We start from the raw sequence: 21,744 nt of genomic DNA, 5'->3' as shown, positions 1-21,744 counted from the left end.
GTATATAGGTATCCCCACTATTGGTAAATACGTTGATCAGACAATTCTCGGAACGTGACGTAAACGATCCCTTTGAGGGACTTTTTGCAGCAACGCTGTAGCATACGCAAGATGACATCTTTTTAAACATGTAATAATGTAGTATAAATATATCACGTGTACGTTAAATATACACAGTAAACATCTATCTTGTAATTTTCAAGTGTTTCACACCAAATGTACATGCAAAAAAAGGACAAAAGTTATTTACGACTCAACACTGTTTAATACTAACTAATAACATAACAAAGCTGCTCTAACAAATTGATTTAATTAAAAAATGTATAAAAATGTTTAATACGTTAGAAAAATGTAAATACGTCGAATACTGCACTAAAATTTTGTAATATTAGTACGCATATTTTTTTATAGTATTAATACATTCGATCTGTCGCATTTATAAAAGTATTAAAAAAATAGAACAATCAATTATACAATACAAAATATTCTATTGAAATACTATTGATTGATATATTTTATTAAATAGATTAGTGGGCATAGAAAATACTAGTCTTGCTGTTTTAAGTATAAGTACTCTATGTAAGTAGATAATGTGCACTAGATTTCCCATTTAAAATGTTAGAGATTTATTGCACCTTTCTTTTTCGAATTCTACTTCGATGCATGCATATCCTAGACTTTATTAATAATGCATCAAAATTTATAAACTTGTGTATGTACTGCACGAGTTTTAAAAATATATTGATGGACTTAATACTGTGAAAAAATATTTTTTATACAATAATAACGCAAAATAAGCAAATATTGAATATACATTATTATTATGAAAATGGTAAAATGTGTGTTCGAGACTGCAAATAAATGCCCAATATTGATATGTATATAAAACGACGGAATAAGATCACACGTCCTTAAAGAAACTAGCGTCTATAAAGTTACTTACGATTGTAATATGGCTGTTTAATATCCGAGTGTGTGTAAAAGAATCTTATTCAATAGGTACCAATTAAATCTAAAATGGAATGTCCTACGAAATATGCGTATCACATGTTATTCCTTCATAATCATATATGTATGTATACAATAAATGAAGCTAGTATGATGAATCTAGAGAGCATTTTCGATCCATTTCATTATTAAAATACTAAACATTCAGTTAAATACTTTTGTAAAAATCGCACATTAGATGCTACGTTGTGTTTGAAAGTGAAGCTTAAAAAATATTGATTTTAATAAATAGTTGATTTTGGTATGAAAAAGGATTACCTATTAGAGTATTATCAGTCATTGTCTCCTATAAATATCGAGAAATCATAATTTAACCATACTTATAGTACGATGAATTTAAGTACAAAAGTTTTGGTTGGTCAATTGCCGTTTTTCTAATGTAATATGTGTTATTCACTCTACGGCTGTTTTTCGCGCAAATGCAGTCAAAGACAACATTTCATTGGGATCAGTTGACAAACGAGAAAATTCAATTTCCTCGCTAAGACTATTTTCTGTAAGAAATTAAACCTCGGTTAGATCAAAATTATAATAAGATACATCAATGAAGAAAAACATCTTTATTTACCAGATGGTTCAATGGGCCATTGCTTATGGGAAGGAGCATACAGGCATAGCAGTGCTATGATGTAAATATTCCACATTCCGTACACACCGGTAAAAAATGCTGATGTCATTTCTAAATGTAACTCTTCATCCCATTTCCACTGCCCTTCTGCAACCTACAATAACATTGAAATTAATTTTAATGATCGTAAAAATATGTAATTTGAATAGGAACAGATATAAGTACTTGGCCAAGGATAAATCCAATAACGGTCAAAGATGCACACAACAACGTTGCTATCATCAAGAACTTAAACCGATATATTACACCTTCATAATGCAGACGTCTTGCAGAACTCATGCTAGGTAATGCAGCCCTTTTCGCACTAATATTCATAAATACTTTCCATATCATATAAGATAAGAATATTAAATATACACCAGCAGACACACCGGCTAAAATTATAAACGATAACTGTTTCTTTAAGTCAAGGAAACTAGAAATCTTAAATAATAAGTTTGTATTAGTTTTTTATCATGAAAGGATACAGCAAATTTAGTTCCCAAGTCTGTAACCCAAATTGAATAGAATGGATTCCTTAATTGTACTCCACGTTCACACATATCAAATACAAATAATGACATGCACCCAGTGCCCACTGCAGAAAGATGACGCCAGTAACATTTCAAGGAGTTTCTTTGGTCACCTTCCTAAACAATTATGAAAATATGTTACAAATGATATCAAAACATAGTATATATTCATAAAAAAAAGTCAACTCACCTGTATCTGTTTGTGCGAGAAATAACATGTAAAAAAAGAATATATGCCATTAGTATAAAATACTAAATCAAGTTGCACTCTTTTACACATATTTTATATTCTTACCATGAGATGTTCTCCAGCAAAGACAAGCCAAAAGGACAAAAGAGTAGCATAGAACACTCCTTGTCTGATATCACCCAATAGAAGCATAAATGGCATATCATAAGCTAGTGTCAAGTACTCCAAAGGCACTAAGTGAAATGTAATGAACAAAATAATTAAACTCCTATACATAAAACTGAGCCAATGAGTACTTTAAATATACAACATACTATTTAAAAATGATAGTGCTGAGCCCAATCCTAAAAGTAAATATTCCAAAAGAGCTGGGGATCTTGAAAGCATGTTTACTCTCCTCCAATACCAGGCAAGGACGCATATGACAATTGGGAAATAAATGGTCTTCAAGCTTACCCACACCTTTGTAAATCCACCATTCTGGTTAATAGCCTAAATTATAAAGAACAACATGATGTTCATATTTCTCCATTCTTGTATTTATAAAAATTATATTTTAATATATTATATATTTACAGTAAGCCATAAGTCAGTTATATGTCCCAAACCCTGATTGATGTTTCTGTCAGTGTCCGCAGGAAGACGAATGTTTAAAAGATAATAGTCATGAAACAAAGATCCCAATTCAAATAATGGTACCATACTGCAGTTATAATAATATTGTTCCATTGGCTGAAACAAATGTTTACATAAATAATACAGTGTATACATTGATGACATCTAAAGCAAATATATTGATTAATTTATGTATTTACATTATCAATACTGCAATCTAAAATTCTTTCCACCACAGAAGCAGCATAAGGCTTCCAACTATCATCTGGATCTTCTTTGTTTCTGTATGCAAGTCTTGCATCCAACGTTATTTTGGTTCTCGGAGCTAACAAAATTTATATGTAACATTTTTATCATGACAATAATGTTATTAGCATAAATTAGATCTAATTAATTACCAATTTTTATTTGATTATGATGAACAATGTCCACTTGCAAAACACCTATTAAATTTTGTTGCCATCTGGAATAATCAAGTTGCATACCGCTTCGTGGGACAGGCATCTACAGGCAATTAAAAGTGAATATTTAAAAATTTAAATAGAATTCTATACTATGCACATATTTAAGATACAAAACTTCAAGACACCTACTTGGAATGTGTAAACAACTTGATACGCCTGATGATGGCTATCAAGACTAAAAGTGTCCATATCTACAGAAATACAAGATCCTTTTCCTCTTGAATAAAACCATTTCTTTCCTCCAGGTTCAGATCCATTCACACGAATATCCTTGCAAGGTGTACCAAGTATATTTTGACTACTAGCAGGTGTTGGAGCTGAATAAAGAAATATGTGTTATTAAAAGCTATTTGTTTGTATAAATACAGTTAACGGATGACTAAATAGTTGATGCCCTTGCACATTTCCAATTCTTTCAGATCTTGTATTAAACATTTTAAATATTTACAAATTTTCGAAACATATAGAATCTATAACCTATGAGTGTAACAACAAAATATAATATGATTCAATATTGCATGCCTTTTAATGAAAAATTTAACAAATTTTAAAGATTTGTTTAGTTAACAAACATGAATTATTATTTCGTTTAAATATAGGTAAATACGGAAATTATTATGTACTAAGAAAAGTTTTTTATAAATTTGTATATGATTCAAATTCAAAAATCGTTAACACTAACAATTGTTTGTTTGTCAGAGCAATTTCGAAATGGTTGACATTGTCGACTTACCAATGAGCCCGCCTATTAGAAAACAAACAATTTGCGCGACAATAAGCAAAATAACAAGCACTGAAAGCTTTCTACCACTCAAGTTTTCTATGATAGTTCCTTGCATTTTCCCTTTCGTTCAACGAAGTTGCACGCTATAATTGTTTACGAAATTGCACTTGAATTATGATGCCACTAAAATAGACGCACAACACGGCGCTTTCGTCCGAAGAGTATGTGAAGAGCAGTTTTCGAGTACCTTCGCTTTCAAAATGGAAGCTGTACCGTACCAATATTTATAAAACTTTACCGAAAGGATTCCGCCTGATTCCGCCGCAAACATTTCATAATCAGTGTTGCCAATGATCGTTTTAGAATGTTTTAGAAATTGTTTAGAAACATTTTAGAAATTTGCCATGATCTGCACAGAGAGGAATCAGAGAGGAATTTCCTCACTGATCTTTTAATATGCTTTTTTTAACATTTTCTTTATCTAAAACATTCTAAAAAGATGAAGTATCGCATATCTCTCCAACATGTATGTTGGTCTAAATTAAAAATTTCTTTTATTATTTATTTTATAATTATTTAGAAGAATTGACGATTTGAATGTAATAACAGGGTGTCTCAGAAAGAGTATAGAAAAATAGAAAAGGGTGCTTCCTGAAGTGTTTCTAAGGATCTTTTCCCTTTGTCAATTCGCGCCGAAACGCTTTGTTTTCGTGTTATTAACAAAAAACACGGACCAATCAGAACACGGCTTCAGCGGATGGATTCCGGCTCTGTCGGTGACAGGTTTGGATAGGTTGCGCATTCCGCAGTTCCGCCAAGTTCCGCTGTCTCGTTGAGCTATATATGTATCTCTAATTCGTGTTTGAAGCAAAAACAAACATTATGGAATAACAATTCTAAATAGTACTCACTGAAATTTGATTGCTATTATCTGAAAGATTTATCATTTGTGTCAATGTTGATAACGTACCTTTTTCCATAAAGTTCCTAGTGTCATTTTACAGTTTTCAAAAGTGTTATGTATTACATGTAACAGTTTAACACATTTACTTACAGGAATAGAAGATACCTATTTTATTCCGTTTATTATAAATTTTGTGAAATTGATGAAAAAAACCGTCGCACTTCCACTAATCTTGTTATCATGCGAGCACAATAAGTTCTCATAAGGTTATATTTACCTAATCTACATTCACAATTTATGAGAGTTTATTTGGAATGTAAACTTATACATTATGCCTGGTGGAAGACGCAATGGTGCTAGTCGAAATGGTCAGACTAAATCACATACTAGTTTCTCTGGCAGTACTAATACAACTGTAAGAAGTAATAGTGGTGAAAGAATAGCTGGCTATGGTGTAGACGATAAAAAGTCAGAGGACTTGTGTGGAATAAAAACATTAGTACCAAAACATGCACCTCTACCAATTATACCTGTCGATGGACACTTAACATTCGAAGCATTGTCTCTAGCTGTGTCGCTCATTGCAGCTTCGTTACAAATGCTTAATTTATATAGGACTGTGTGGTGGTTACCTCATTCGTACAACAATTATAGTATGGTATGCTCCATTATATATCTAATATTAATTTGTCACCGTATAAGATTATACTTCTGACTATTTTCTCTTTGTTTCAGAATTTTTATTTAATAGATCCTTATTTAATCATTTTCATTGTGACTATGATGGCACGACAATTTATTTATTCTTTATTACAACGACTTATTGATATGTCGTCACCAGTTCGTTGGCTGCCCACTGCTCAAAAAGTCATGAGGTATTATGAGGTATTCACTACACCAATTACATGTACATATGTTATTTAGAATATATTATTTACTATTTTATAGGATAATCCTTTTAATTATTGTAATGAGCATATTGTGCTGGTGTTTGTATCACATGGCTGAAAGACATAATTCTATGAAAATTTTTTACCTATGCTATCCGTATGTATATTACAGCATATCTGTTAATAATGTTACTAAATACAGTTAATATAAAAGGTTTGTTTAATTTATCTACTTTGTTTCAGAAGTTTAGCTGTGTATTTTGTAATGTTTGGCATGAGTGCAGCACCTTTCTTTAATATATCAGCAGCACCTATATGCAACAAAGATGATAAAAAAATAAGATATCCTCTAGGTTTGTAATAGCAATTTTTAAGACAAGTATTATATACTGTACATTCAATTTGAAATATCTGTCTTTTCTATAGATGAACCATTTCATAATTGCTCATTGAATGCATCTGCAATCAGAGCAGAAGTTTCAACACTCAGGTCTGATTTTAATCGTCGTTTGAAACGAGCTTTATTTACATCTTCCAGTAGTGCTTATATATGTGGTATTGCACCTATTATATTTGTACCTCAATATTTACATTTTAATGTTTCATGCGTTGTTCAACATGTCATTATGTTTTGGATTGGAAAAATAAGTGCTCACTTTTGTCAAGCTTATCCAGTTAGGTATGTACTCCATGCAATAATTTATGAATGTTGCTCTTTTTTTTCCTATTATTCTTATTGAATTGCATTTATACTTTATGATTTCAACGTGTGAATGTTGCATTAGAACCTTCATTTGCAGAAAACTGATGAATACCCTAATTATTTAGGTACTGCGATGTGTTACATTGTGCAGCATTGCACCTAGGTCGGTGGGTTAAAATTGAAAACCGCAGTAATCACACTTACGCACAAACATGGAATGATTCAGTTTTATGGCCTCATGGTTCAGTGGTGAAGCACAATAAAGAGACGTATCGCTCCGAAGGCACCTGTACAGTAGCGGAACCTGGCAACTCAAATCATTACCGATTCTATGTATGCTATATATATAAATACCAATTATATTTTTAAATTATTCTATTGCCATATATATTTATAATTTTCGTTATTTTATACAGGCGTTATTTAGTAATCCGACGATGCTACTTTTGTCACTGTTGGGACTACAGCTTTTACTCGTGGTCACACAACTGTTCATTCTTCTATATTCTACCGATTGGTATCAAGTATTATCAACAACACTGCTCCTCCTCATCAATTACTATCCATTATTCAAAATAGCTAGAGATTATCTTATTTGTTGGCATGCATATTACGTTGAGCAAATTATACAGGAAAAATCACAGATGTGTTCAAACCCTGTTCAATAAACAAACAAAAAGTATAAAACTATTAATATCATCAGTGTCATTCTATTTCTGCTGAAAATTACATTTTTAGTGTATAAATTTGTATTATATTGTAAAAACAAGGTTTCTTAAATTTTTATGAATTGGGACTCACCTTTGGAAACGGTAATTTTTTGAAACCCTATTGACTTGTGTGATCTCTTAATTGTATCAATCTTAAATTATTTATCCGACGATTTTCTATGAATAAAAATGTTCTAACGAACGTATGAGCTACTGTAATATTATAATATTTAACACGATTCACAGTTTGTGTATCACAAAAAATTATGAAAGAAAAAATATTATTCGGGCCATCAAGTTTTACACATAGATTTATGAATTTTGTTGTTAAATATCTCATTTAATCTCATTATTAACTGCAGACCATATACAGGGTGTCCCAAAATTCGTGAAAATCCCGAAAGGGGGTGGTTCCTGAGACCATTTCAAGCGACATTTTCCTTTGCAAAAATGTTATCCGCGGCTTTGTTTACGAGTTATTAACGAATAACACGGACTAATCAGAGCGCGACTTAGACGCGAGTTGCCACAGTCGGCCCGGCGCGCCAACTGTCTATTGGCAGACTGTGCCAACTCGCGTCTAAGTCGCGCTCTGATTGGTCCGTGTTATTCGTTAATAACTCGTAAACAAAGCCGCGGATAACATTTTTGCAAAGGAAAATGTCGCTTGAAATGGTCTCAGGAACCACCCCCTTCGGGATTTTCACGAATTTTGGGACACCTGTATAGTGATAAAATTTGTACAGAAACCTGTGGAACACCTTATAGCGGTGGTAAGTACGGAGGGTTCGGTTATCAAATGGAAGCACCACCTAGAAGTACATCGCAAGAATTTTTTGGTAATATCAATAATAATTATCACGACATTATCTTGTAATATTGGCATATTATAAATGAGACTTTTATACTACTGACATAAAAGCATGAAGGTCACACGAAATCTCATTGCAGTATTGCAATTAGCGTGTATAACGAACGATTACGAGATTATTATCACAAGAAAAGTTGTTTATCATTTTATAGTGTTATTTTTCGCATGTTGCATAAAGCGGTATTTTTCAATTGGAACAATTCCTTCGGGATAGTGGGATTTATTTCGTGGAAAGATTATCTTTTGTTTGAAGCAAAATGGAAATTGAAATAAATCCAGTCGTTCAATTATTCACTTAAACCGAATACATAATGTGTTTCATACATGTATATAAAAATAATAAATACATTATTTATTAATACAGAAGTTTTAGAATTAATTTTTTATTAACAATTAATTAAGTAATTAAATTAATTAATTAAATAATTGCAAGCAAAATAAATCTGTTACCGATTTTTGTCTGAGGCTGATATATGTTTTGTCCTCATATCGTATAATTGTCCTCACAATTTCACATTGCACAGTTTGATTTTCTTTACGAGAAATACAAAATCATGGTTTTTACACCTACCCAGTAAGCAAAATGCTCGATTTTGGACGGGTATCTACGCGCGCATATGTCGACTGAAAGACCAGGGATCTGCCCGGCCCGGCCCGGCCCCGGCAGAAGCTGCTCGGGCACAATGCTGGCCGCTCGGTCCTGAATTCTGCCCGGCAGATGGGCTCGATTTCTGCTCGAGGCAGGTCTGGCTGACTGGGTATATGTGCGTGATGTAAAATAAAACGAGATCTTTTTTATGCAAAGAAATGTAAGTAAGTTAATGTTGCCAGTGATATCACCATCCACGTTTTCGAAAATATGTTAGCTGCGCTATTCGTAGGATCAGAGAGGAAAATATGATCACCAGCCAATTGTTCACGTATCCATGGTATGTAAGAATACACTCTGGTATACACATCAGGAGATCCGCGAGCACATGGCATACCATACGAAACGATTCCAACTTGTACACCATTTACAACCAACGCTCCGCCAGAATCACCCTGAAATGAATTACGTACGTTCTTAAATGTAAGGCACAGTCTATTACAGAAAATAAAAAGTTGATTCGATGCTCAACAATCGTCAACAAATAAAGATAATAGGATCGCGGTAAGCGATTTCTCGTTGTATATTGAATGCACAAAAGACAAAATAATATTCATATTAGTTAAATATAGCTATACATATTCTTTTTACGAAAACACATGTATTGCTAGGCAAAATATTGTTGCAATATGAAAAGCGTTACATATACAGGGTGTCCAAGACCACCCGTCCAGGCGGGGTGTTAACTTCTCAGATAGGCATATTCGGTAAAAATGTTTGGAATAAAAGTTGCAGGAATTAATGGAGGTCATATATGTCTGTCCATGACCTTGTATTTGACCTTTGGATCCATTTTCAAGGTTATTTGGAGGTCGGTACGTATTTTTATGGCCTCTAGCAGTCATTTTAGTACATATATGTACTAAATATAAGTATATTATCCTCCATTAATCCCTGCAACTTTTATTCCAAACATTTTTACCGAATATGCTTATCTGAGAAGTTAACAACCCGCCTGGACGGGTGGTTTTGGACACCCTGTATACTTATACTTAATGCCTTTGCTTAACAGTAAATCAATAATCATTATACAGTTTTTTTATTGTCACGGTTATTATAATTAATGTAATACGCACATTGCAAACACCCTCGTCCACTCTTGTAAATGTACAAATATGAGATTCGGTTACGCCCACGCCCCATATAGCTGCGCATTGTTCTTGTGGTAATACCTTCAATTTAATTTCTTGTAAAGTAGAAGGAACTTCTCCATCTGTCTGTGGAAAGAATTTTTAGGATTAGAAAAGGGTCCTCCTTATCGATTTTGTGAACAACTTTTCCCTATACATATGTTGCTGCCGATCGGACCTGGTTTTTTACTATAGGTTTAACTACATTTCGATAATTTGGAAATATTAGGAAAAATTGTTTACGTTTCAATCAGATTGTAGATAAACTTACAGAAAGTCTTCCCCAGCCAGTAATAATAGCAATTTCATTCGATGTAATGTTGTAGACGGATGCAAGAGGGACTAGTTCAATACGTTTGTTAATAAATAAAATCCAATCATTCAACCTTATTAAACCGATATCATAGTGATATTGTTCTTTGTTGTATTTGGGATGCCAAATTAATTCCTTTGCAGGATATGAAATTCCGGGATTCGTTGACGAGGATAAATAATAGGTTCCAACAGTCACGGTGTAGTCGATTGCATTTTGTCTGCATAAATAGGTTGCATGGTTAATAGAAATAAAACAAAATGAAAAGATTTTGTACATTTTGAAAAATCGGTTGAGATGTTTTGCATATTTTGAACATGCGTATAGAGACCTGCACGAGATACAGAAACGGATAATGATATCACTGATATCAGCGGAAATGTCATTCAACATTTTAATTCCAACACATTGCGATACGGAAATTTGTATGAAAGTAAAAAGATAATTATATTCTCTTACATTCGCAAAAGAAACTCTATTAACAAATGAAATAGACATTTCATACGTTAATCATCTATTGCGTTTAATAGAGTCGATAAATTATTTATCATTAAATGTATTTACGGTATCCATAAGAAATATTTACTGTTTTACACGGGAAATAGTTTGTACCGTATTGTTAAAAAAAAATGTGATTGTCGGCTGTATGTATTAATAAATGTCGAGTATCCTATTAGGTAATATGTTGCACAATGTTTACTAAAATATTATTATTATTATAAAATATTTTGCAACATAATTTCGTATATTAATTGTTGCGCAACTTCTCCAATCATTTGACCCAAATCAATCGTATTTATTCAATTTGTATTCAAAATTATTAATCAGTTTTGCGAGGAAACTTTCCTTCATTAGTAGAAGTATGACTGAAATAAAATTTTGTACACCAAAATGCTAGAAAGTATTGAGAGATAAAACCGGTGAAAACAATATACTTTTTATCCGAAGCAATTGTACACTTGACGATATAAGGACATGCTTGATTTTATCCAATCTTGAGTCCAAGCTTATGGTTGTACTGTTTGTTTTTATGAAATTATTCGAATATAAATATCGATCATTTTGGAGTTTAGAGTTTAGAGAATCGGAAATGTAGTGTTTAAATACTTTTTGGATCCACTGTATTTGTGTCATTTTTAATAAATGTAGGTACATACTTTGTAGTAGAAACTTACTTATAAACGCAATGAGCAGCAGTGAGGATGAAGTGTTCCGAAATTATGGATCCTCCACATAAAAAGATATCCCGCTTTGCTATCATTGCTTGGTAAGGATACACTCCTCCTGGCGCATTGCCTCCTCCAACGATTCGAGGGGTTAACGATGTTCCTGGAAGTATGCACAACTGATTTTATGTTGCCTATAATAATTTGAGGTTGTTGGGATATTAAGAAACAACGCTCAAAACAAGCTATTATGCAAAAGTTACGAAGGAGAAGAAAACGCAAAAGTTACGAAAATTATTCTAACAGAATCCAATAAATAATTCCAATAGACGAAATAATAAATTCACTGGTTCCGCGTTACTAATTTTCGCTACATTGCAGAATACATATAAAAACTAATACCATGGACACCGATAGTCCAACCGAGGATTAAAAGAATAGCTCTCACGTGCATAGTGCTACTGACTGAGAAACAGTTACAGTTCCGGTCATTCCTTATTGAACATATATATACACCTGTATACCTGTTATCGAACCGTTATCTTATTTTTGCAATATATTGGTTTTCCAAGAAATCTCCTGTCTGTAGTGTACTTTCTTTGTAGGTATGAAATAATGAATTAGAAAATATGAATTTATACAGGGTGAATTCGATAAAGCGGGACACCTAAATATCTCCGTTACTTTTCGTTGTACAAAAAAACTTCGTAGGACAAAGTTACACTGTTTGAAGGGCCACATATAACGGTGTAAGGGAAAAAAAATGTCAAGGTCATTTTTATGAGATTTCAAGGTTATCGATGTTTTTTTAAATGGAATGATATATTTTCGTTAACGTAATGTTGTAGCTGACAAAATAACGAATTCATGCATGTAACACAATATGACCTTCAAATGACCTTCAACTCAGAAAAATGGTATAAATAAAATTCAACGTGTAAGATTCATTGGATGTATTTCTGTTCCGCCAAATGTTTAAAAATATTCCCTTGAGCTGCTATACATTCAAATGTATCGCAAATTTCCACAGTTTCTAAGATTTCTCGCATTGTGAAACGTTCATCGATAAACTGATCGAGAAATCTTAGAAACTGTGGAAATCTGATAGCAAGAAGGTCTTCTGAGTAATTAGTAGTGGATAAACACGATTCTGTACGAACGTATAGGTGAAGGTATACATATCATAATTGTCCTCCTGTCAACACCGAATCTGTTATTATGTTGTGTATTGCGATACATTTGAATGTATAGCAGCTCAAGGGAATATTTTTGAACATTTGGCGTAACAGAAATACATCCAATGAATCTTACACGTTGAATTTTATTTATACCATTTTTCTTGGTTGAAGGTCATTTGAAGGTCATATTGTGTTACATGCATGAATTCGTTATTTTGTCAGCTACAACATTACGTTAACGAAAATATATCATTCCATTTAAAAAAACATCGATAACCTTGAAATCTCATAAAAATGACCTTGAAATTTTTTTTTCCCTTACACCGTTATGTGTGGCCCTTCAAACAGTGTAACTTTGTCCTACGAAGTTTTTTTGTACAACGAAAAGTAACGGAGATATTTAGGTGTCCTGCTTTATCGAATTCACCCTGTATACATATATTGGGAAATATGAATTAAATGTGCGAAGAAGGGATAGTACTTGAATTAGACAAATTATTAATTTGTGTGAGAAGGAATTGTGTACCGAGGAAAACTATTAGAAAGTTTAAAGGCCTCAGGTCTCCTGAGACGCATTTATTAGAGACAGTTTATTATTATTAGACTGCGCGGATCTTTATGCAAAATAAAATTTTTACACATCAATTACGATCTATAGAAGCCAAGTAACAATTTATTTTCTTCATTAATATGTTTTATATGTTAAAAATAGTGTATCGACTCTGTTAAACTCATTTAATCTTGTTACTGTTTCAAATTACACCTATCCATTTTTGTCATAAATGTATAAAATCCGCATTCTAATTATTATTAATGAAGTAGACTGCGAACAGTTCTACTGAATATATTTGTTTACATTATAAAAAGCTTCCAAATTGTAAAAATGTCGAAAAAATATTTGTACTTATAATATCAAAGATTTTCGAAATAATCGTCGAATATTTTTTATCTAACAGGAAACAATTAAAAATTGGTTTTGATAAAAATGTAAGAAAGTATAGATTAGATTAGATACGCATTTAGATTACACAGCGTCCAACAAATTCCAAATTCTTTTTACCTTTCTATTCTCACTATGCGATTCATATATGTAGAGTTTCTCGCACTGATTCCGAATCTATCCTTAATTTTTCTCCTAGACGCACAGTTTTTATTATATTATTTATATTATATTATATTATTTAACTTTAAACAAATATTGTGATGTTATTATAGAAGATATTGAATTGTTCTTTGCAGCAAAAGATTCTGTAGACTTTTCACTGAATTCAGTGATATCCAATATTTATACATTGTGATTGTTTAAACAATCATTAAAGACGCAGAGACACCACTTTTGCACCAATTTTTGAGGATATTTTTGAATTTATCTCAAAAATAAGGGTCCAGCGGAAAATCGACGTTGCAAACTTGCAAGGGTGGTTTCTCAAGATAAAAGTCTGCTGTATCGCGTGGTATAGTTCGATTTTCCGCTGGACCCTTGCTTTTTGAGATAAATTCAAAAATATCTTCAAAAATTGGTGCAAAAGTGGTGTCTCTCCGTCTTTAATGATTATTTAAACAATCACAATGTATTAATATTGGATATCACTGTATTCGGGAAAGTCTATAGAATCTTTTTCTGTAAAGAACAATTCAATATCTTTTATAATAACATCACAATATTTATTTAAAGTCGAAAAATATGTCTTCCTTCCAAACTCAAATTCCTCTAAAACTGTGCGTCTAGGAGAAAGATTAAGGGCAGATTCAGAATCAGCGCAGAAAACTCTATAAGAATCGCATAGTGAGCATCGAAAGGTGTTTTGGCTGTTGCACAGTGTTATTGATCCATCTGTAACATTTTTATCTGCGAAATTAGACATTTTTATTACTCTCTCTCGATGTGTCGCATCTTGCAACAATACGATGGATTAAAGTGTCTGTATGAAAATGTAATTGCAGTCGCTGTTACTGCATCAGAATTATGAAATGATAAGAAAACATTGGAGAAGAAATGAAACGATAAGAAAATAACTACATCATAATAATTAGTCTTAAGTCAAAATCAAACATTCTGGTGGAAAACAACGGGTAATAATTGTTTCAAAAAGCTTATATAGGAAGAAATTGCATTCTTGCGGCACAAGCAAAATGAACATCTTCGGGGGTGCACTTATATGTACTGCGATCTTCGTTATAGGTATGAACATTTTTTTACTTTTATTCGAATGTTATTACAGAATGAAGTTAACGTATAAAATATAGACGAAAATTTTTTTTTACTTTAAGCATTTCAGATCTCAGGTGACAATGAGATCTATTTCTGCTGCACTGAAGTAAATTACAGTATACATATACATATTCATACATACATAGTTTACATTAAATCAAATTAAATTCGTAGTTTGATATTGTTTATTCGGTCTATTTATATAGACGTTTTACTTAACCAAAACCGATTTTTTATTATGGGCATGGTAAGAGGAATTACTGTAAATGTTTCAATAAAATTCGTTTGAAAAGCGAAAACATATATTTTATAATATCATATTAATTACAAAGTATTGTTGCCAAGTTGTACGACAGGTTGCGAATCACAAGACGTGGGCGCTAATAGCCCATTCAAGTGGCTCATGCAACCATAAATAATTAATTTATATAATATTATATTTTTTTATATATATTCATTTTCAATTCTAGGTGCAGGCGATGTATCGGGCTCGGACATAGTGGCTGGTTATGTATCTGGACTCTGTGGAATGACACCTATAAACGAGACAAACTGTATGAATGATGTATTGAATAGTAATCCTTCTTTATCAAACGCCCTCGAGTGTGCACGCACCTGCACGGGGGATAAACCGAAGACTTGTTACTACGAATTCGTGGTCGAACGGTTTCCTGTCTATGGCCAGTAAGCAACAAAATATGGATTTACATTTTTTTATATACGGTGGATCCAAAAAGTACTTGAACACTAAATTTCTGATTCCCGTGAAATTGTTCCGTTAAGGTTAATCTTTCAACGTTAATGAATGAACTAATTTGCAAATAATTTTGTAGGGCGTGCAAATATTGCACTCCAGATTCCAGTACCTATATTTGCTCCAATTGCCAGTGCGTGTTAGCCGACGGAGTGAATCGGAATATTTTGTCTGTGAACAGAATGATGCCAGGACCAAGTATACAAGTTTGCTTAGGGGATTTCGTCGTGGTTGATGTTGTAAATAAGGTTTTAGAGGAACATGTCACCGTTCATTGGCACGGATTGTTTCAGCAAGGCACTCAATATTACGATGGAGTACCATTCGTTACTCAGTGCCCGATTCCGTCTGGAGACACGTTTAGGTAATCATTGATTACACGCACAGTGCATGCCAGTTGTACAAAATCCAAAATTTAAGTTAACAAAATACTGCTAATCGTATTTCTTGACAAGTAAACGATCAGGAATAGCTTTCTCCATGCACTTGAGTTTTTTGAAGTTCGTCAGGTATAAGAAAGAAACTTATATTCACATTGAACAGAATATTCCAGAAAAATATAGCAGAAGGGCAGGGTTACTTGCTACTTCATAAAATGATACTGCATGCTGTGTTGCGCGACGATTTCTATTGCCATCCATTCTTTGAATATGTTCTAACAATAAGTGATTTCTTCCCGAGAAGTAAATTATTTCACGTTACAAGTTATTACAGTCAAACATTTATTTTATAACAAAACTTTTTATATATTTCTGACAGGTACCAATTTCATGCGAATAACAGCGGCACTCATTTTTGGCATTCGCATGTCGGGTTGCAGAAGATGAACGGTTTCGCTGGTAGCTTTATTGTTCGGGAACCAGCAGAAGAAGATCCTAATAGCGATCTTTACGATTACGACTTGGCTAACCATGTGGTCTTTATTAGCGATTGGATGATTGAAAACGCTGTTGAACGTTTTCCAGGTCGTACAGAGGGAATAACTCAACAGCTTCCTGATGATCTATTAATTAATGGAAGGGGAAGATATAAGGTAAGTTTAGTCTTTGTGTAAAATTATATGTGCCTTAACTTTTTACAAGAGGCCGAAATGAACACTCATCGTTTCGTTTTTATAAACGTTCTGTTCGACCTTACATATTTCGTTGAAAAAAAATGTCTCCTACTTACACATTTTATGATCTAGAGTGAGATTGGTACAAATGCTACCACAGATACCCCCCTAGAAGTTATCCAAGTGGAAGCTAATAAACGTTATCGTTTCCGTATGATTAACGCTTTCTGTGCTACGTGCTCTGGAGAACTTACAATTCAAGGCCACAATCTGACTGTCATAGCGACAGATGGTGAGTCCGTGAAACCTGTCACGGTGTCGTCTATCGTTTCATATGCAGGTATGATGATATAAATACTTAACACCAAGAAAATAATTTAAGGCAATTGAGGTGATTAAAATTCGGAATTTTACGTAATATGAAAAGCTGTACAAAAATATAAAGTTGTCCGAAATCCATGAAATTCAAATACATCTGAACAGTTGCAGACCTTAGCGCAACAACCGAGCAAGTTTATTTTTCAGTAACATTGCAGTTATTGAAGCTTTATACATAATAATGGAATAATTAAATATTAATTGTCGAAATCTGGACTTACTCTGTTTTCAATGACAGATACAACCTCAATTTTTTAAATAGTTACCGTCGTTATCATTGTGGAACTGATAACAATGCTCGTTTTTACTTTTCATATTTCGGTTTCCACAGGAGAACGATACGATTTTGTAATAAATACGGATCAAACGCCTGGAGCATACTGGATACAACTGCGAGGGTTGGAACAGTGTGATGAAGATAGCATTCAGCAGTTAGCCATACTGCAATACGTTAATGCGTCGACAACACCGTTTACCGAGGAGCCTACTTACGATGGTGGACTTGCCACCGGAATCGTAAGTCGTGGCTCATTTTTATCGTTGGACTGCGAATTTTCGAGCAGAATAAAAATTGTCTGCATGCTTAATGCAGTAGAATCTCGCTTGATGCACGAAACGGGAAAATCGAGGTTGTGCACCGACAGTGGTAGTAATTCGTAGCGTCGCTCTTCTTGCTACGTAGCCACCACAATAACCACCACGAGTTCCAAAATTTCGAAGCACTCGTGGTGGGGACCGCTACTATACAACGAACGAGGATTCTGCGCAATAAACAATATGGCAACGAGCGAGGTTCTACTATAATTCCAATCAGCTAAAAATATCACAGCGGTATGTTCGAATTTTTCAAATATTTTTACTATTTTACATTCTATCTACTTATTTGAATCACAAATGCACAATATCCACGGTCTAATTATCACGTTCGATATCTAAAATGAGAAATACACCGTGAACATTAACTAAGAGCGGAAATTCTTTCTGTGATAATTTATTTTGGAAGAAATAAGGTTAGCGCTATCGGTTAAACAGAAAGGTGTGAGTTTTCAGAATTTAATTACTTATTCTCTAAAATAATAAAATCCTTCCGACATCTGTAGGTACTGAATCCAACAACAGGCAATTGCGAGGCTGCGGTCGAAGATGCAATTTGCGTCAATCAACTTAAAAATGCTGAACCCACGGATGTAACTCTTTTGGAGGCGGAACCGGACCAAAGATTTTACTTACCTATAGCTGTCATCCATTTTGATCAAGAAACATTTTTTCAACCTAACACGTACAATAAATTTTTAGGTAAGTCTTTCGCGTGAGACTAACATCGGCGGTGTAATTCTAACGTTCTTTCTGGGTATGCAGTTCCAATACCGATACACCTCGCTGCCCAACTAATGAACGGGATCATTTACGACAATGCCCCTGCACCGATGTTATCTCAATTGGAGGACCTTCCGAAAGATCAACTTTGCGATGCTGATCATTTGCCCCAAGGCTGTAGCGCGAATTGCTCGTGCACGCATGTGATCGACGTTCAGTTAAACGCTACCGTAGAGATAATATTTGTCGATGAGTGTAAGTAATTGACTACGTTTTGCATTAACCTCTTGTCGTATAATGTCGAGTCAGACCCGTGGAGAAGACTTTGCGTTTTACACACGTTTCATCTATTTCATTCGTAGTAGCGATCGGCGTTACTAATAAAAAATTGTTAGGTACTTGATAGTGATGCGTTCACCTTACAGTAAGATCTAGTTAAATCGGTATGAGTACCTTAATCTAGGAAAATGGTAGCCGTACGATCTAAGAAAAACGAATATCCACTCCACTGCGGGGCATACCCCGCGTGGGCCACGAAGCTCGAGCTGCCTCGGTCGCCGAGTAGTGTAAAGTGTAAACCTGTCGCATAATCGGGGGTCGGATATATCGGTGTGAACCACTACTCATCCAATTACAAAACTTCTTGAATAATAGAAACAAAGTTCTATTTTTTTTAGTGCTTTTAGGAACAGTCTTCTAAAAAATCAACATTGGTTGAAAAATAATCACTATACACTACTGTAATTATAGTTCAAGCACCGGGGATAGAGCATCCTATCCATTTGCACGGATATGCGTTCTACGTCGTCAGTATGGGACAACCACTTGGTTCCTGTGACAATGCTACTGCAGATATAACTGTCGATTACGTGAAGCAGCTTGACGCAAACAATCAGATAGAAAGAAATCTGATTGATCCACCGAAGAAAGATACTATTGCCGTGCCGAATAATGGTTTTGCTATAGTTCGATTCCATGCTAATAACCCAGGTATATATTGACATTTGTGCCTATGATTATAAAAGCGGTCTAGGTCATATATTTCTTGTTTCGAGATATTTAAGGAGAAAGGATATTAAGGGGGCCGTCTCCTAGCAGATGACGGTCGCGCGTGAACACTCACACACCGCTAGAGTACACTCACACACCGCTAGACCACGTATACGTACGCGAGAATTGCTAGGATCAGGGAAATGGGTTCTGATTTCTCGATAATGCAAGGACGGGGGTTTTTATTAGTCAAAATCGCTAGATAAAAGCTCAATCTAGCGATTTTGACTAATAAAAACCCCCGTCCTTGCATTATCGAGAAATCAGAACCCATTTCCCTGATCCTAGCAATTCTCGCGTACGTATAGGTGGTCTAGCGGTGTGTGAGTGTACTCTAGCGGTGTGTGAGTGTTCACGCGCGACCGTCATCTGCTAGGAGACGGCCTCCTTAATACTAAATGAATTCCATATAATGTTGAAATACCAAGCACTATCTAACGGTTCATTTTTCACAATATCGTAATAATTATTATTAAAATTAATTTTGACTTGGACCATTTTCAATTAATTCGTTTATTTAAAATAATAGAGATTCTAAAAAATCTGAGCCTTCTTGAATGAGCAACGTGCTGAAAAGAATTGTGACAAAAGTTCGCAAGCGTTCTATTGTTATTAATGTCCATTTGTCGTAATCATGGTGTGACAATATCATAATCTGCCGATTCTATTGATATATCATGTGTATTAGAAAACTATGCAGGTTTGATTGGAATACGGTGTTCTTTATCTGAGATCTCGTTTTACTGACCTCCAATAATTGCACAATCATACTATTCGACCGTGTTGATAGCACGTGATAAGTTAATTATAGCTGTCGAAAGTTTCCCTTAGTCATTATTTCACCATGTTTTCGTAAAGACTGATCCTCGGGTTTTCTTGTTCAAGGATTTTGGATGTTACATTGTCATTTCGTTTATCATCAAGCAAGCGGTATGGAAATGGTTATGCGTGTTGGGAACCAATCAGATTTACCGCCCATGCCAGCGGGATTCCCGAAATGCGGAAATTTTATGCCAGAGATAATAGATATTAATTAAAAATACACGCTAACTCGATCGAACAGTCGACTATCGCTTATAGGTGAGATGCATTTCGCAGGATCAAGAACGTTTGAGAGTTAAACAGAAAATTACAAGTATACAATTGCAGATATATATTAATGTATTATTATCGATTACAGGCTGTTTTATACATGTATGAAGTCTCAGCTGGAAGGCGTATAGTTACAAGAAGACGGTGTCGAATTTTGGAAGAACATTGTATATAACTATTTAATTAAAAATAAAATCGATACATGCTGAAGGATCTATTTGAGTAATATAATTTTCACTGTACATATACAGTAAATCCTTGATCTAAGGAAACGGGAACTGTACGATCTAAGAAAAAAGGAACACCCCCTCCACTGCGGGGGCCTCGCGAGCTGCCGAGAAGCTCGGTCGCCGAACAGTGTAAAGCGTCGGATATATCTTTATTTTTCATTATTTTTGTATGGGACTTTCATCAACTTACTAGTAGCATGTTTCTAATTAAAGTGACTCTAAACACGATATAATTTGAACTGTATTTACCTGGTTTATGATGGCATACAGTACATTTTCAGCCGCGCGATCCGAGTGTTTACATGCGCTGTCGTTTGCTACGTTCGACGCGGCTTATTTTCACATTGTCCTTAAAATGCTCCTTCAAATTGTGTCAATGTATTGCACTATACAGGGTGAGTCCGAAGAAACAGAACACCTAAATATCTCCGTTACTTTTCGTTGTACAAAAAAACTTCTTAGGACAAAGTTACACTGTTTGAAGGGCCACATGTAACGGTGTAAGGGAAAAAATTTTCAAGGTCATTTATTTACAAGATTTCAAGGTCGTCGATATTCTTTTTAAAGGAATGAGGTATTTTTTAATACATCAATCGATGCAGCTGGACATTCGTTATAAAAAAGTACTAACCTATGTATGTCGAAAAGTTAGTAGTTCACTTAAATAACTCTAAAACACCACTACTGTCGTACTAAGACGTTAGCGTTTACTTACTTGTGTAACGTTTTAGTACGACAGTACTGGTGTTTTAGAGTTATTTAAATCGAAATACCTCGTGAACTACTAACTTTTCGACGTACATAGGTTAGTACTTTTTCATAACGAATGTCCAGCTGCACCGATCGATGTATTAAAAAATACCTCAGTCCATTTAAAAAATATCGATGACCTTGAAATCTTATAAATAAATGACCTTGAAAATTTTTTCCCTTACACCGTTACATGTGGCCCTACAAACAGTGTAACTTTGTCCTAAGAAGTTTTTTGTACAACGAAAAGTA

At 34.1% G+C, this 21,744-nt stretch overlaps 4 protein-coding genes across 10 annotated transcripts in view; 2 read left to right on the top strand and 2 right to left on the bottom strand.

Annotated features, from left to right (window-relative positions):
- Positions 1–485: 485 nt before the first annotated feature.
- On the bottom strand, positions 486–4,432 carry Wls (Wnt ligand secretion mediator). Its single transcript, XM_076447793.1, has 12 exons — positions 4,151–4,432; positions 3,547–3,734; positions 3,352–3,457; positions 3,154–3,278; positions 2,915–3,070; positions 2,653–2,830; positions 2,444–2,571; positions 2,339–2,344; positions 2,104–2,265; positions 1,802–2,029; positions 1,577–1,730; positions 486–1,502 (listed from the first exon to the last, which is right to left on the bottom strand). Exons 1-12 carry the CDS (start codon positions 4,254–4,256, stop codon positions 1,402–1,404), a joined length of 1,638 nt encoding a protein of 545 aa, XP_076303908.1. The 5' UTR covers positions 4,257–4,432; the 3' UTR covers positions 486–1,401.
- A 332-nt stretch (positions 4,433–4,764) lies between these two features.
- Positions 4,765–7,332, top strand: LOC143221996 (transmembrane protein 39A). Of its 4 annotated transcripts, XM_076447788.1 has the most exons (8): positions 4,770–5,703; positions 5,781–5,920; positions 5,994–6,092; positions 6,179–6,288; positions 6,362–6,425; positions 6,585–6,614; positions 6,764–6,971; positions 7,055–7,332. In XM_076447788.1, the coding sequence occupies exons 1-8, from the start codon at positions 5,377–5,379 to the stop codon at positions 7,304–7,306; spliced, it is 1,230 nt and encodes a 409-aa protein (XP_076303903.1). In that variant the 5' UTR covers positions 4,770–5,376; the 3' UTR covers positions 7,307–7,332. The 4 variants fall into 4 exon arrangements, with proteins under 4 accessions (XP_076303904.1, XP_076303903.1, XP_076303902.1 ...); XM_076447789.1 differs by lacking the exon at positions 7,055–7,332 and having other exon boundaries at positions 4,765–5,703; positions 6,736–6,907; XM_076447787.1 differs by having other exon boundaries at positions 4,776–5,703; positions 6,182–6,288; positions 6,362–6,614.
- Positions 7,333–8,888: 1,556 nt separating this feature from the next.
- On the top strand, positions 8,889–21,177 carry LOC143221864 (uncharacterized). 2 transcript variants are annotated; one of them, XM_076447464.1, is made up of 12 exons: positions 8,889–9,028; positions 9,101–9,291; positions 15,338–15,551; positions 15,701–15,985; positions 16,381–16,654; positions 16,808–17,015; positions 17,385–17,569; positions 18,154–18,349; positions 18,413–18,625; positions 19,121–19,360; positions 20,306–20,500; positions 20,601–21,177. In XM_076447464.1, exons 3-11 carry the CDS (start codon positions 15,397–15,399, stop codon positions 20,455–20,457), a joined length of 1,908 nt encoding a protein of 635 aa, XP_076303579.1. In that variant the 5' UTR covers positions 8,889–9,028; positions 9,101–9,291; positions 15,338–15,396; the 3' UTR covers positions 20,458–20,500; positions 20,601–21,177. The 2 variants fall into 2 exon arrangements, with proteins under 2 accessions (XP_076303579.1, XP_076303580.1); XM_076447465.1 differs by having other exon boundaries at positions 8,966–9,277.
- Positions 8,966–21,744, bottom strand: part of LOC143221866 (chymotrypsin-2-like) — a 29,125-nt gene continuing 16,346 nt past the window's right edge. The window contains exons 1-5 of one of the 3 annotated variants that reach the window (XM_076447469.1): positions 11,880–12,450; positions 11,487–11,640; positions 10,270–10,531; positions 9,945–10,085; positions 8,966–9,263 (exon numbers count right to left, since the gene is read on the bottom strand). In XM_076447469.1, coding sequence (XP_076303584.1) covers positions 9,015–9,263; positions 9,945–10,085; positions 10,270–10,531; positions 11,487–11,640; positions 11,880–11,931 — 858 coding nt within the window. In that variant the 5' untranslated portion in view covers positions 11,932–12,450 and the 3' untranslated portion in view covers positions 8,966–9,014. The other 2 variants (XM_076447470.1, XM_076447468.1) reach the window with 2 other exon arrangements.

Source organism: Lasioglossum baleicum, chromosome 3, assembly GCF_051020765.1.
Source record: "Lasioglossum baleicum chromosome 3, iyLasBale1, whole genome shotgun sequence".
In the NCBI taxonomy this organism is placed as follows: domain Eukaryota; kingdom Metazoa; phylum Arthropoda; class Insecta; order Hymenoptera; family Halictidae; genus Lasioglossum; species Lasioglossum baleicum.
Note: the sequence above shows the minus strand (reverse complement) of the source record. Positions and strands in the feature narration are given on the sequence as shown.